Here is a 16,793-nt window from a genome sequence, read left to right on the forward strand (position 1 = left end):
CTTACTGCTCATAGTTTCCAAGTGGATAATTACAGAGAATTGTATAGTGATGAAAGAAATGTTAACTCTTTCTTTCTCATAATAGTATTGTCATGTAGCTTATTAAAGTTAAAAAATATTATCTGCCCTTATATAGCAGATACTTAGGCAAAAAATAACTGTCAGAATTTTTCAGGTCAACTCCTGCCAACATTATACAAGTGACTTACTAACATTTTCAATTTTTAGTGAAAGTTTGTAAATGTTCAGAATAATGGTGTATGCAGATATTTATTTGCATTTCACTCTGTGAAATAGTTGCAGTTTTATAGGGTTGATTGAATCACTATGTCTTCTATAAAGCTCTACTATGGGGTAAGAATATTTTTAGGTTTTCAGAGAGTAACATAAATGTTCTGGAGAAGACACCGTTGAGAGAAGGGGTACAGAAAGTACATGTAAGAACTTACTTTCTGTGAACTTAAATGTATTCAACTCTACTAATTACATTTTAAATATTGTTTTTTTTTTTGCACATTGACAACAGTTAATGTCTATAGTGTTTGTGGATTTATAGAGAAGAGCTCATGATGTGCAGAAATAGTCTCTCCTCTACACTTCTCCACCCCGTTTTATTCCCCAGGGCCAACATTTGTGTGTTGTGGGGTGGAGGGCATGTTTGCAGAGGGGAACCTTTCCGGAAATGCCAATGCTCAGTCTCCACGCCAGAGCATACATGTAAACTGGGGTTCAAGCATTTGTGTTTTTTAATATCGTTAGTGAAGCTATAATTGATTTTCAGTAAACAATATATATTTAAAGTATACAAATTAATAACTTTTGACCTGTGTTTACACCTATGAAACCATCATTATAATCATCATAATAAACATATTGATTGCTCTTAAAAGGATTTCCCTTTCCCCTTTTTTATCCTCCCTTCCTGCCCTTTCCTTTACCCACATCCCAGGAAAACACTGTTCTGCTTTATTTCATTATATATTAGTCTGCATTTTCAGAATTTTATATAAATTGAATTGTGTAATCTTTGCTTCGCTTCTTTCACTAAGCATATTTACTTTGAGATTCATCTATGTTGCTGTGAATATTAATTGTCATTCTTTTCAATGTTTTTAGCGTTCTGTTGTGTGCATGTAACACAATATGTTTATTCATTTAGGTGCCTGCAGATATTTGAGCTACTTCTAGCTTTTTTTTGTTAAGAATAAACCATGCCGTGAACATTTATGTACATATATTCATGTGAACATGTTTTCATTTCTCTTAGGAAAATATCTAAATCAAATTTGTTGGTATATTATTCAAGTCTCTAATGTACCCTGCCAATTTTTTTGTTTAATTTTTCTATCAGTTGAGATAGGGGTATTGAGTTCTCTGAATTTAATTAAGTATGAATCTATTTCTTTTGCAAAAAAAAAATTTTTTTATTTAGGTATAATTTACACATAATACAATTCATCTATTTAAAGTTTACTATTAAGGGCTTTTTAACATATTCATAGAATTGTGCGACCATCACCATAATCAGTTTTAGAACACTTTCATACTCCCCAAAGTGCCCATTAGCTGTCACTCCCTTTCCCCACCATCCCCACCTTTCCAGCTCTAGACAACCACCAATCTGCTTTCTGTTTGTATAGTTTTGCCTATTTGGAGCATTTCCTAGAAATAGAATAAAATATGTGGTTATTTGTGACTAGGTCATTGCACTTAGCATGTTTTAAAGGTTCGTCCATGTTTTAGCTTGTTGTGGTACTCCATTCCTTCAAATGACCAAGTAGTATTTCACTGTATAGATATACTACATTTTGTTTATTCCTCATATTTAGGTTTGCCCTACTGTTTGGCTGTTAGGAATAATGCTGTTTTAGGTATTTGCATGCAAGTTTTGTGTGGACACGTTTTTGTTTCTCCTGGATATATATTTGGGAGTGGAATTGCTTGCTTGCATAAAGTCTATGTTTTACCTTTTGAGGAACTTTCATACTGTTTTCCAAAGTGGTAACACCATTTTGCATTGTCATTATGTTTATTTTCTTTGGCAGTTCTATCAGTTTTTGCTTCATATACTTTGAAGGCCCATAAACATTTAGGATTGTTCTGTCTTCTTGATGAATTGACCCTTTTACTATTATGAACAACTTTCTGTATAGCTGGGTTTGTTTTTTTTTGCCCTGAAATCTGTGCTTGATGTTAATACTTCAAGGGTATGACTTTTTGCTCCAGTTTGACAATATCTGCCTATTAATCGGGGTGTTTAGACTATTTACATATAATGCAGTTATTGATAAGGTATCTTTAAATCTGCTATCTTACCATTCTTTTCTCTCTCACCCAATTGTTCTTCATTCCCTCTTTTGTTTTTAATAATTTCATTTTATCTTTTTTGTTGACTCTTGCTTAATTCATAATTCTTTCTTATTGCAGTGTTTAATTTAGGATTTATAGTGTACATATTTAGCTTCTCATGGGGCTTTTAATGATTCTTATGCATATTGTTTGTATTACTTTTAATAAGTTAGATATATATATATGTTAAGAAAGTATCATTACCTTTACAGTATACCTTCTTTCCATCTACCCATTATAGTATACTATTTTGGTTTTATATTTAATGAGTATATTTGATCTGTAATATTTTGAATTTGGCACTCAAATGAAATTTATATTTTATCATTAATAATACCTATTATTTATGTGACTTCACAGTTTCTCATACATAGCAGTCTGGTAAGAAAGGTAAGTTTTGGATTAATGTTCCATTTTATGGAATACCAAATAGGTTCTTGGTTTTGAGAAATTTCTAAGTCAGAGCTAGTGAATGTTTGTGCCTTTATTGGACTGCAATTCTAGACCTATGCTATCTTAAGTATATCACTGAGTTCATGTTTTGAACATAAGAAACGATTACTTAAACTTTCCAGTTCAATGATGATTTTTCTTCTTATTCGTTTTTAACTTTATAGTCCATGGCAGAAGTCCTTGCTAAAAAGGAAGAGCTAGCAGATCGTCTAGAAAAGGCCAATGAAGAAGCCATTGCCAGTGCTATTGCTGAAGAAGAACAGTTAACTAGAGAAATTGAAGCTGAAGAAAACAATGATATTAACATTGAAACTGATGACAGTGATTTCTCTGTGAGCCTTTAGAATTTGTAATGTAATTTTTTAAAACTTATATTTAGAAGTGAAATTATTAGGCCAGAATGACTTAGAATCCCATCTAGGCCGACCTAACATTATTTATTTAAAAATCATTCTTAGTTATTATCATTATTCTTGGGATGGTTTGGATATACATGATAACAATACAAAATCTTTTTTTAGCATTTTACCATTAAGTATTTCCATATATGATGCAGTTGATAAGTTGGAAATTGTTATTCTCATTTTACCAGTCAAGAAATTAAGTCTCAACAGAAATTAAGAACTCAGCATTACTCAGGTTATAATTGGTAGAGACTGAAGGAGAATCTAAGGTATTTTACTCTTTGAATTTTATTAACAAAAAGCAAATGTTACACTTCCTTCTATTACTAAGTGCTCAGGATATTTATCATCATGATGGGAATTAGTTAAAGAATATAAATATTTTATTCTTTATGTTTTGCATATTGTAAATGTTTTACATATTGTTTTACATAAATGTTTTACATAGTAGTCTATTAAATTTTAATGCCCAACAAATAATTTTTACCTCTTTATTTTTTATTTTTTTCTTTACCTCTTTCATATGTGCTTTATATATGTTAGTGTTTGTTTAGTAATTATGTAAGTCCAGTATATTTCTTTTTAAATTTATTCCATTTGTCTCTCTTCTTAATGGCTAGTAGGGTATTAAAATGTATAGGTTATGGCATTTCAATTTGACAATTATTGTGATTCTACAAGGTCTGTAGCTTTTTTCTTGTTTTCAACTGTTTATTAAATGAAATTCATTAACAGGTATGAAAATTTCCCATATAATTTATTTTTAAAGTTATAATTGTGTTCAAAAATTCATTTTTCCATTTCCCTTATTACATTTTAGGCCAGCTTGGGCAGTGGGAGTGTTTCTTTCTGTGGTATATCTATGGACTGGAATGATGTCCTTGCAGATTATGAAGGTATTATGTTTGTGTGTGTATGTATTTGGAGTGTAGTAACGGTGGGATAAAATTGTGTATTTAAATCCTGTTTTATAGATATGTTATATGTAAAATAATTTGCAGTGATAATGCTGTTGCCGTTTAAACATTTGTTCTTCAATGTTAGTTTTGTAGAACTATGTGGTTGAACAATCACAGTGCTTTTCTTTTATTTGAATAGCTCGGGAATCTTGGCGCCAAAATACATCCTGGGGGGATATTGTAGAAGAGGAACCTGCTAGACCTCCAGGGCATGGAATTCACATGCACGAAAAACTTTCTTCACCATCTAGGAAAAGGTCTGCCCTTTGGAAATTAAATTGAAATGTTTTACAGAAGAGAAACCAGCCACTCTTGACTATTAACTGGAATTGTTATAAGATCTGTTTAGGCATATTACTGCAGGACAGTTTCAGATTCATTGAAAAGTGACAATGCGTTCCTGAAATAGTAGGCCAGAATTACTTAGTGTATTTTAAGAATTTCAGAATCTAAAGAAAACTATTTTTGGCCTAATCATGTAAACGTTTGTGTCTCTTGTTCATTTGTCTGTATTAACAGAACAATTGCAGAATCTAAGAAGAAACATGAAGAAAAACAAATGAAAGCACAGCAGCTACGGGAAAAGTTACGTGAAGAGAAAACCTTAAAGCTTCAGAAATTATTGGAAAGGGTGAGTTTTTTTCTTTTTTTTGTTTTTTAGAAATAATGATAAGTCAAATTTGTAGGTTTATTTTCAAATAGATTTTTTTCGACTGGTCTGAGAGAAGCTAAAAAAAGAAAATTAAATTTGCTAGGAAATAAGGCATTTCTATCTATTGAATTACAGAATTTGTCATTCCCATGTGATCTAGTAAATTGATATTTTACAGGGTTGGCATGGATTACTGAAGCTGTGCTTTGTCTTTTGCCATTTTTGTTGAAGGGTTTCCTTAGGGAGGCTTATCTAAAGTGTAGAATGACCTGGTAGGATGGTTTTGAATTTAAGATTATCAGGTTTTACTGTGTGTCTGCTGGTGGGCATCTGATTTGTTGTTGGTTCTGGTTTTTAAAACTGTATATATGTGTGATTGTGACCAATGTGTGTCTCTGGTAGGGGTGCACACTACCGCTGTGGCCCACAGTTGTTGTCAGTGCACGTCCATATGGTGCCAGCCCAATAGCCACATGAGCACACAGCTGCAACTGGTGCTGTTCCCAATTGCCACATGTGTGTGTGCAGCCAGACTTCCCTCAGCCCCTACTGCCACCTGCCTCAGCTCCCACCCATCCTCACTCCTCAACAGAGAGTCACTACCGAATATCTCAGCAGCCTTTGCAGCCACTACAGAAACCTTGGCAGCTTCTGCGTCCAAGGACCACACAGTTACTGATTTTGTCAATCTCAGCTCCATGAGTTGCCATGTTATCGCATACCTTTAGACCTGGAACTATCACACTTCCTTGTGCTTGGCACCCTGCATGCTACTATGCCCAGTACAATAATTTGCAATTCCTGCATTCTCTCCAGGTTGGTGCCCCCATCCAAGTGATTGCTTTTCCTTACTGAAGCCAATCCATAAAGTCTGGACAAGGTGACTCCTTCTTCTCATGTGTAGACAGCAATGCAAGGATATAAGGAACATGAAAAATTAGAAAAGCATGAAACCATCTATGTAACACAATATGTTTCCAGTAAGCTACCCAAATAAATGCAGATCCATGCACTGCTTGAGAAACTATTCAAAACAACCTGTTTAATAGAAGGTAAATGAGGTATAAGAGAGCACACATAGATAATTTTATAGAATTCAGAAAATTGTACAGTAAGCTGAGGAATATAATTTAAAAAATGCAATAGAAAGCTTCAATAGTAGGCAGTCAAGCAGAAGAATCAGAGAACCCAAAGACAGATTGAAAGAGGCTTAAAGCTTTTCAAAAAAAATAGTAACAAAACCTTTTCAAATTTGGAAAGGGAAATAGATTTAGTCTCATAGAACCCCAAATAGGTCAAAGATAAAGAAGTCTAGACCATGGCTGGATTCAGTGACTCACGCCTATAATCCTAGTACTTTGGGAGGCCATGGTGGGAAGATCACTTGAGGCATGGTTCAAGACCAGCCTGAGCAAGAATGAGACCCCATCTTTTCAAAAATTAGAAAAATTAGACATGGTGGTGCCAGCTATAGTCTCAGCTACTTGGGAGGCTGAGGCAAGAAAATTGCTTGAGCCCAGGAGTTTCAGGTTATGGTGAGCTGTGATGATCCTACTGCACTCCATCCTAGGATCAAAGTGAGACCGTACTTCAAAACAAAAAAATCTAGACTGGTTGTTCTCTAGATGTAGTCACAGTCATCATCCTGGGATTACCAGGGATGGAAAAAGGTATTCTATGTGAGTTGAGAGCAAAAGCAAGCAGAAATAGCTATTCTCAGCTCAGATAAAATAAACTTTAAATCAACAATGGTAAAAAAAACAAAGATGGTCATAATAAAGGGAACAAATTCAGCAAGCAGAAACAACAATCCTAAATATATATATATGCATCTAACACACAGCTCCCAGATTCATAAAACATATTCTGCTAGATCAAAACAAAGAAATAAACTTCAGGATCATAAAAGCCAGGGACTGCAATACTCCACTGACAGAACTACATAGATTATTGAGGCAGAACATATGCAAAAAATGCCCAACATCACTAATTAGAGGGAAATGCAAATTAAAACCACAGTGAGATATTACTATACCCCTGTCAAAATGACCATTATTAAAAAGTTAAAAGACAATAGATGTTGGTGTGGGTGCAGTGAAAAGGGAATGTTTATCAACTGTTTGTGGGAATGTAAACTAGTAAAACTACTGTGGAAAACAGTATGGATGGAGATTCTTGCAAGAACTAAATGTAGACCCACCATTTGATCCAGCAATCTCACTACTAGGTATCTACCTAAAGGAAAATAAGTCATTGTACCAAATAGGCACCTGTACCTGAATGTTTTGCTACACAGTTCACAAATAGAAAGATATGGAACCATCCCAAGCAATGAGTGAATTAGAAAAATGTGTGTGTGTATATATATATATATATATATAGTATGTGTATATATATATATATAGTATGTATATATATATATGTCTGTATATTTGTGTGTATATGTACACACACACATACACTTACCCCAGCCATAAGAAATAATGAAATATAATGTATTTTGTGGTAACTTAGATGGAACTGGAGACCATTATCCTAAGTGAAATATTTTAGGAATGGAAAAACAAATACCGCTTGTTCCCACTTGTAAGTAAGAGCTAAATAAGGGATATAGTGTATGGTCCTAATGAGTGTAATGGATATTGAAAACTAAGAATGGGGGAGGGTGTAGGAAAGAGAGGGAAAGAAAATCTCCCTTTTAGGTACAATATGTTAATACACTATTAGGTTATGGGTACACTGAAAGCTCTGACTTCAGTATGATCCAATTAATTTAGGTAACAAAAACACTTGTACTCCTTATATTTTTTGAAATAAAAAACAGATGATTCTAACCACATACATGAAATTTATTGTAGATACACAAAAAGTAAAGGGAATAAAGTCAAATCAATCAAATAACAGAGATAGTAATAGAAGAAGAGAGGAACAAAAATCTAGCAAAACAGAAATAAAATGACAGTAAGTTCTTTACCTACCAGTAATGATTTTAAGTGTAAAGATATTAAATTCCCCAATCAAAAGGTATAGAGTGGCAGAATTAATAAAAGAAACAATACTCAGCCATTTGCTATCTACAGGAGAGTCAAACAGGCTAAGTGTGAAGGAATTGAAAAAGATAATCCATGGAAATTGTAACCAAAAGAAGGCAGGTATGGCTATACTCATATTAGACAAAATAGATTTGAAGTCCAGAACTGTTTCTAGAGAAAATGAAGCCCATTAAATGATGAGAAAAGGATCAATTCAGTAACAAGATATAACAATTGTAAATATATTTGTACTTATCATCAGGCATATATGAAATAAATATTGAGAGATCTCTAGGGAGTAATTGATAGCAATACAATAACTGTAGGAGACTTCACTATCCCATTTTCTTTTTTTTTTTTGGTTTTTGGCCGGGGCTGGGTTTGAACCCGCCACCTCCGGCATATGGGACCGGCACCCTACCCCTTGAGCCACAGGCGCCGCCCCACTATCCCATTTTCAATAATGGATAGGACATCTAGGTAGAAAATCAGTAGGAAGCACCTATCCTGAGGCTATCCAGGAGACCGTGAACAGAAGATGCTCCTATCACCCAGCAAATTATAAGGGAGTTAGGAGCTCTATGCCAGACACTCCTAATACTCAGTGATTTTCAAAGATCTTAGAAGCTGTTTTAGAAACTTGAGTTAAAGAGCAAATATTAGGACAAAAGATAGTTCTTTCATCTAAAGAGTTTTAAGAGCTATATCAGGAACTAGGGCAGAAACTACTACACTATTTCATAAAAAGTGAAGTGGTTGAGTTGATTATCTTTTCCATCTGGCTGTTGTATCTTTTACCATTTCTTTTGTAATACATTAGCAATAGTAAATAAAGTGTTCCCTTGATTTCTGTTAGCCCCTTTAGCAAATTAATCAAATTTGAGGAGGGAATTGTGGAAACCCCTGGTTTATAACTAGTTTGTTCAAAGTAGGTAAGAACCTGGGATTTGTGATTGGTAGTCACAAGTGCAGGGGCAGTCTCAAAGGACTGAGCCCTTAACCTGCGGGATGAGGTAGATGTCAGAATAGAATTGAATTATAGGACAGCCAACTGGTGTCTGAGAAAATGGTTGTGGGAAAATACATTTATATTTTTTTATGAGATTGTTACTATGTTGCAAGAGCAGAAAAAAAACAATTTATTTTACTCTCTTAAAACTTCCATAGTCATATTATGAGGCCACCATCACCCTGATTCTTAGTTTAGACAAAAGTGACACAAGAAAAGAAAACTATAGGCCAGTATTCCTGATGAATAAATGTAAAAATCTTCATTAGAATATGACAAACCAAATTCAACAATACATCAATACAATTGTATACCATGATCTAGTGGGATTTATCCCAGGAATCCAAGTATGGTTAAAAATTTGAAAATCAATAAATGTGATCTACCGTATCAATATAGTGAAAGATAAAAACCACATGACTATTTCAACAGAGGCAAGGAAAATGCTTGAAAAAGTTTAATATCCTTTTGTTAAAAGATAAACCCTAAATGTAATAAGTATCGAAGGAAATTCTTTCAATACAATAAAAGCTGTTACTATGATTTTAATGTTCTTCTCTTCCAAAACACATTTTGAAATTTAATTTCTGCTGTGACAGTTTAAGAGGTGATTAGGCCAAAGTGGATCAATACCATTATCATGGGAGTGAGTTCCTTATAAAAGGATAAATTCAGCTCCTTCTTTTGCATCCCCTGCCCTACTCTTTTTCCTCTTAATCCTGTCACTATCTTCTATGGGATGATGCAGCAAGACATCTCTCACCACATGCTGATGTCTTGATATGAGATGTTCAGCCTCCAGAACTATGATAAGTAAATTTCTTTTCTTTATAAATTACTCAGTCTCCAGTGTTTTGTTATAGCAACACAAAACAGACTAAGATAGCCTTATACGAAAACCTTAGAGGTAATTTTATTAACTGGCAAAAGTTGAAAGCTTTTTCTCTAAGATTTGGTAAAAGGTGAAGATGCCCACTTTCACCATGTCTTTCCAACATAGTACTAGACGTACTAGCAAAAGCAGTCAGTCAGGAAAAAGGGAAAAAATGCATTTAAAAATTGTAAGGGAAGAATTAAAATTATCTTTCTTTGCAAATAAGATGATCATATGCATAAAAAATCCTTAAAGACTCCACACATACACACACACACACAAATAAAAAACTGTTGGAAATTATATACAAAATAAGTCAAGTTTCAAGGTACAAAATCAACATGTAGAAATCAGTGGGGTATCTATAAACTAACTGAGCTATCTGAAAGAGAATTTAAGAAAACAATTTTATTTATATTAGCAAGAAAATGAAAATAAAATAGAAATTAACTAGAGAGGTTAAATACTTATACACTGAAAATTATAAAATATTGATGACAGAAAATAAAAAGGCACAAGTAAATGGAAAAACATCCCATGTTCATGGACTGGAATGTTCATGGATTAACAATTAATATTGTTACAATGTCCATACTATCCTAAGTGATCTACAGATTCACTGCAGGCCCTATCAAAATACCAATGGCTTTTTTTTTACAGAAGTAGAAAAACAATCCTAAAATTCATGGAAGACCCCGAAGAACCCAAGTAATCTTGAATAAGAAGAACAAAGCCTAGAGGCATCATACTTTCTAACTTCAAATTTTATTACAAAGGTATGGTAATCAAAACAGTATGGCACTAGCATAAAAACATACACATTGACCAACAGAACATAATAGCTAACCCAGAAATAAACCCCTGGAATTTATGGGCAACTAATTCTTTGACAAGACTGCCAAGAACATACAATAGGAAAACCATAGTCTTTTAAACAAATGATAGTGGGAAAACTGGATATGCATATGAATTAAACTGGACCCCTATCTCATATTATACATAAAAATCAACTCAAAGTAGGTTAAGGATTTGACCATAGGACCTGAAACTGTAAAACTTTTAGGAGAATACATGGAGAAAACACTTTTGACAGGCCTTGGTGATAGTTTTAAAACTAATATTTAAAAATATAACACAAAAATTATAGACAACAAAAATAAATAGGGTTATATCAACTCAAAAACTTTCTGTACAACAAATTTAAAAAACAATGTGGAAAGACAACTATGAATTGGGAAAAATATTTGTAAAACATCTATCACATAAGGTGTTAATATCAAAAATATTTAAAGAACTTACACAGCTTGGTGGCAAGAAAACAACTTGACTCAAAAATGGGCAAAAGTCTTAAAGAAACTCTTCTTGACCAGAAAAATCCAGATGGCTAACAGTTATATGGAAAGAAGCTCAGCATCTATAATCATTAGGAAAATGCCAATCAAAAGTTCAGTGAGATAGACCCTCATACCTGTTAGGATGTCTGTTATCAAAATGAGAAAAGGCAAGTGTTGGGGAGGATGTGAAGAAAAGGGAATCCTTGTATGCTGCTGGTGGAATGTATGTTAGTACAACCATTATGGTAAGAAATGGAATTTTCTTAAGAAATTGAAATAGAACCAATATGATCCATTAACCCAAAGGAATTCAAATCAGGATCATGTAAAGATATCCACACTTTCACTTATTATTTTCTATAACATGGAAACAGTTCAGGGGTCTGCTGATAGATGGGTAAAGAAAATGTGGTATATATATATATATATATGGAGGGCTATGCTATGCTTACCACCAACAAAAACATGGCATATATATGACATGTGTGTATATATATGCATGTATATGAAGTGATATTATCCAGCCTTAAAAAGAATGTGTGACAATCTGGATGGAACTAGAGGACTTTAAGCTAAGAGGGACAATCAAGACAGAGAGAGAGATACTGACTATACAATCCCACTGATATGGGGAATCTAAAATAGTCAGATTCATAGAAGCAGAGAGTAGAATGATGGAAGCCAGGGTATGGGGCAGGGGGAGATGGAGTGATGTTGGTCAAAGGGTAAAAAGTTTCATTTATGCATGGTGACTGTTTTTTATTGATTAAATATATAGCATTATGGCTATAGTTAAAAAACAACCACCCTCCCCCCCAAGTTGGATTTATCTTTAAATTTTTGAAGGTCTTTTTCAGTAGAAAATCATTAATATAATGGGTTATAAACTGATTAAAAGAGAAAAAAACATTCTTTTTAACAACAATAAAAAAGGATTATCAGGTTTGAAGAAGTGAATATAATTATATACACAGAACCGAGTCTTCGTGTGTTAAGAGCAGTATAACTATTGATCAGTATGGGATAGTGGAAATATCATGGGCTCTGGAGATACTAAAGCCAGGTCAAATTCTAATTTTGTCATATAATAAGCTATGATACCCTGGGCAAGTTACTTAACATTATTGCATTTCAGTTTCTATATCTGAAAATGGCAATTGTAATTGCTAATCTGTTGTGCTTAAATAAGACAAGTATGTGAAACAATGGCATAGTGCTAGGATGGATGTTGCTCAGTATATGGTCACTTTTATTGTTACTTTCACATGGCAGATGTAGATGAGAACTGTGTTGGTTATCTATGCTATGTTACAGATGACCTCAAAACTTAACTAAAGCTTAAAACAGCAAACATCAGCTTGCAATTTCTGTGGGAAGGGAAATCAGGAGTGGCTTCTCTAGTAATTCTGGAGAATCACTGGTTTCTGATATAATTTTAGTCAAGTTATCAGTTTGGGTAATAGTCATCTGGGACTGGAGGAACCACTACAAACCAGTGTCTTGATGACATGGCCAGTGATTTCCCCATAAAAAATAATCAGAGAGAGAGGGGGAGAGAGGGCGCGAGCTTAAGTGAGCACAGGAGCGTAAGAGCCTTGATAATATGGAAGCTGCACTGTCTTTTATATCGTCTCTTTTGTGGTATTATTTTGATCACAATCCTGACACAGTGTGGGAGGATATTACGAAAGGATCTCTATACCAGATGGCTTAGATCATTGTGTATCATTCTGAGGCTGCACACTATAAGCACGTAATGTGGCGGAAGATGTATGACCACTACATGGTAGTTACAGGTGGACTCTTTTGTAACCTTGGGGTAGTAGCAAGGAATATTAATATGCATAGGTTAAGCATATTATTTGCATTAATTTTCATGTGTAGTTTAAATTTAGAAGAGATAATTGGCCCAAATAATTTGAATATTTATGAAAATGAATTAGGTAGCACAAGATTCTCTTTAGTAAAATAGTAAAGTTTACTGGAACTAGAAGCAATTCTGTGATTTTTTGTTTTATCAGAATCTCAAGAATTTGTTATTTAGAATGAATAGATTAGATATGAAGATCATTCTCTGTGTTGTGGAATTCTACAAGAGTTAATGTGTTTGAATTTTGGCTTAAGAGAACTGCTCTAACATGACCATATATTCTCTCTTACTGTGTTTTTTAATAAAATAAATAATATTTAAATTATCTATTTTCTTACTATGTAACATATTATATCTCTAAGTATTTACAAAAGGAAATCATAGGTTTTTAAAAGTGTACAAGATTTTAAATGTTCTCTGGTTATATGTATCATCAATGCAGGTATCTCTTCAATTTATTTTATTTTATTTTATTTTATTATTTTTTTAAGACAGAGTCTCACTTTGTTGCCCTTGACAGAGTGCTGTGGCATCACGGCTCACAGCAACCTCAAACTCCTGGGCACAAGTGACTCTTGCCTCAGCCTCCCAAGTAGCAGGGACTACAGGCGCCTGCTGCAATGCCCAGCTATTTTTAGAGATGGGGTCTTGTTCTTGCTCAGGCTGGTCTCCAACCTGTGAGCTCAGGCAATCCACTTGCCTTGGCCTCCCAGAGTGCAAAGATTACAGGCATTAGCCGCTGCGCCTGGCCTTCTTCAATTAATTTTAATAGTAAAATTCTATCTTCCATTTGTTTTGTAGGTTATTGTTTCATATATGATCTTACATGATCATCACAATAACTCTGAGGTACACAGTGCTGGTATTGATTCCCATATTACAGATGTGAAAACAGTTACTGAGAGGCAGAGTATTGTTTTCATGTCACACAGAGCTCAGGCTTTAAGGACCTGTCCTCTCTCTCCTAGGATGGTGCTGTTTCTGCATTATACAATACAAAAGTTTCTCTGTTTTTTTTGATGGTTCAGCAAATAATTATGTAAATAAAATTAATGGAAATGTTAGGTTTTTTTCCTACTCATACTGATGCAACTTCTAATTTTCTTAGTTTATTTTCATTGGTGCCTAGTCTTGTTTCCTGGAGCATAGAACAGCCTTTTACTTTTTTGTTTTATATTGTTTTAAGAATTTGAAGGCAGTCATTATATCTATCTTTATAGGTGAAACCCTCAGAGAATGTTTCTTATGCAAACAATGTTGATTTTTTTAATTTTCCAGTTTCTGGGATAAAATTGCTTATTTTTCTTGAATGTGGATAATTACTATAGAGACATTAAGGCTTATAAGGATAAGAAATATAAACTATGTTCTTTTTAAGTTTACTCATGGTACAGTACAATGATAACAAATATTCCTATAGAGTCATTAGTAATCTATTCTAAGAGTTTTACATGTGTTCACTCAATCTTCAAAATAATCCTATAAATTAGGACTCTTATTATTATTCTGTATTTATAAATAGGCAAATTGAGACATAAGCTTAAAAAGTTTTCTAGATTTCACAGCTAGTGGCCAATGTAGAATCTGAATTCAGGTGGTCTGGCTTTAGAGTCTGTGTCCTTAGTCATTAGTCATGCTCCTACAGATCTTCCCAGGCCTAGGAAAGCCTGTATTTCATAAGCTATGTGTTTCATAACCTATTGTACTTCTGTTAAATGGTTGTGTCTGTTGAAATTAATGATGTCATAATTTATATAGGAGAAAGATGTCCGGAAGTGGAAGGAAGAATTGCTAGATCAACGACGTAGGATGATGGAAGAGAAGTTACTTCATGCTGAATTTAAACGAGAGGTGCAATTACAAGCAATTGTGAAGAAAGCACAAGAGGAAGAAGCTAAGGTATATTATGGGTGCTTTAAGTATTAAGTACCTACATACTTTTTAAAATTACTATATAATAGTAATAGAGGGTAAAGTTTACTAAGTATCTATTCTGTTAGAGCAGTGGTTTTCAACCTATGGGTCACGACCCACAGGAACTTTATTAAAGGGCCGTGGCATTAGGAAGGTTGAGAACCACTGTGTTAGAGAATAACAGCATTTTACAGGCTCATTTAAACTTACTAGGTACAGTATTTTAATTTATTTCTGTAATAATCCTGAGCCAAGTATTATTTCTTTTGAAACTCTATGGAAGTATAATTGACAGAGAATAAGCAGCACATATGTAAACTATTCAATGTGATTAGTTTTGACATGTATATATATTCCTGAAACTGTACAATGAGCATAATAAACAATTCCTCTTTGTAATTCATTCCTTCTTCCAGCTCTGTTACCACACAATTGCTGATCTGCTCTCTATCACTATAGATGTTTGCATTTTCTAGAACTTTATATGTATGGGATCATACAATGTGTACTCTTTCCTCTGGCTTCTTTCACTCTGCGTAACTGTACTGGATTTCATTCATCCTGTTGTGTGTAATTTCTTGTATGGAAATATCGTATCTTGCTCATCTAGTCATGTGTCGATGGCTGTTCTCCTTCCAGGTTTTGTCTGTTACAAATACAGCTGCTGTGGGCAGTGCATGTACAAGTTTTTGTGCTGATGTGTGCTTTCCTTTTCTTTTGTAAATGTCTAGTCGTGGATTAAGTTAAGACAGTTCATGTTTAACTTAAAAATAAAAAGTTTTCCAAACTGGTGAAACAGTTTTACATTCCCACCAGAAGTGAATGAGTGTTGTAGTTACATCATATTCTGACCAACACTTGACACAGTCACACATTCTAACTTCAGTCATTTCATTTTAGTATTTGTACAGTGTCTCATGGTCTTTTTCCCAATTTTTTTATTGTGGAAAAAATACACGTTACATAAAGTTCACCATCTGAACCATTAGTAGGTGTACAGTTCAGTGGTATTAAATAATGTGTGAGGGTTCAGTTCCTCCACGTCTGTTCCAGTTCTCATGCTTTTCTTTTTTTCCTGATAGCCATAATGATGTGTGTAAGGTATCTTATTGTACTTTTGATTTGCTTTTCTCTAACAATTAGCAACACTGAGCATTTTTTCATGTGCTTATTGGCTGTATACAGTATTTTCTTTGAAGAAATGTCTATTCAAGTCCTTCACCTGTTTTTGAATTGAGTTGCTTGGTTTTTGTTCTTGAGTTTTTGGAGTTATCTGTCTATTTTGTATGTCAATATCTTATCAAATGTATGATTTACAAATATTTTCTCCCAGTCTGTGGATTGTTTTTTTATTTTGTTGATGCATCTTTTGATGTGCAAAATGTTTTAATTTTCACAAATTCCACTTTCTCTAAGTTTTTCTACTGTTGCCTGTACCTTTATTGTCATATCCAACAAATCATTGCAAAATGCAACATCACAACACTTTTGTCCTATGTTTTCCTCTGAGAGTTTTATAGTTTCAGCTCTAGCATTTAGGTCTTTGATTCATTTTGAGTCAGTTTTTGTTTATGGTGTTAGGTAACAATTCAGCTTCATTCTTTTGCACATTATCTGTTGAGTTTTTCCATTACCATTTTTTGAAAAGACTACCCTCCATTGAACAGTCTTGGCATTCTTATTGAAAATCATTTGATTATATGTATGAGGATTTGTTTCTAGGAGCTACGTTCTATCCCATTGGTCTCTTTGTCTGTTTTTATGTTAGTACTACATGGTTTTGATCACTGTAGTTTTGCAGTAAGTTTTTGAAATCAAAACGTGTGAGTCTTCCTGTAGTCCCAGCTGCTCGGGAGGCTGAGGCAAGAGAATCATGTAAGCCCAAAAGCTGGAGGTTGCTGTGAGCCGTGTGACATCATGGCACTCTACGGAGGACAGTAAAG

The 16,793-nt window shown here is 33.9% G+C and overlaps 1 protein-coding gene across 1 annotated transcript in view; it reads left to right on the top strand.

The window, feature by feature from the left end:
- Positions 1-16,793, top strand: part of SCAPER (S-phase cyclin A associated protein in the ER) — a 580,407-nt gene that overhangs the window by 186,815 nt on the left and 376,799 nt on the right. Inside the window, exons 11-15 of the mRNA XM_053594624.1 lie at positions 2,967-3,134; positions 4,027-4,102; positions 4,305-4,422; positions 4,685-4,796; positions 14,695-14,835. Of these exons, the coding sequence (XP_053450599.1) occupies positions 2,967-3,134; positions 4,027-4,102; positions 4,305-4,422; positions 4,685-4,796; positions 14,695-14,835 (615 nt within the window). The remainder of the gene's footprint in view (positions 1-2,966; positions 3,135-4,026; positions 4,103-4,304; positions 4,423-4,684; positions 4,797-14,694; positions 14,836-16,793) is intronic.

The sequence above is a fragment of the Nycticebus coucang genome, chromosome 6, assembly GCF_027406575.1.
Source record: "Nycticebus coucang isolate mNycCou1 chromosome 6, mNycCou1.pri, whole genome shotgun sequence".
Taxonomy (NCBI): domain Eukaryota; kingdom Metazoa; phylum Chordata; class Mammalia; order Primates; family Lorisidae; genus Nycticebus; species Nycticebus coucang.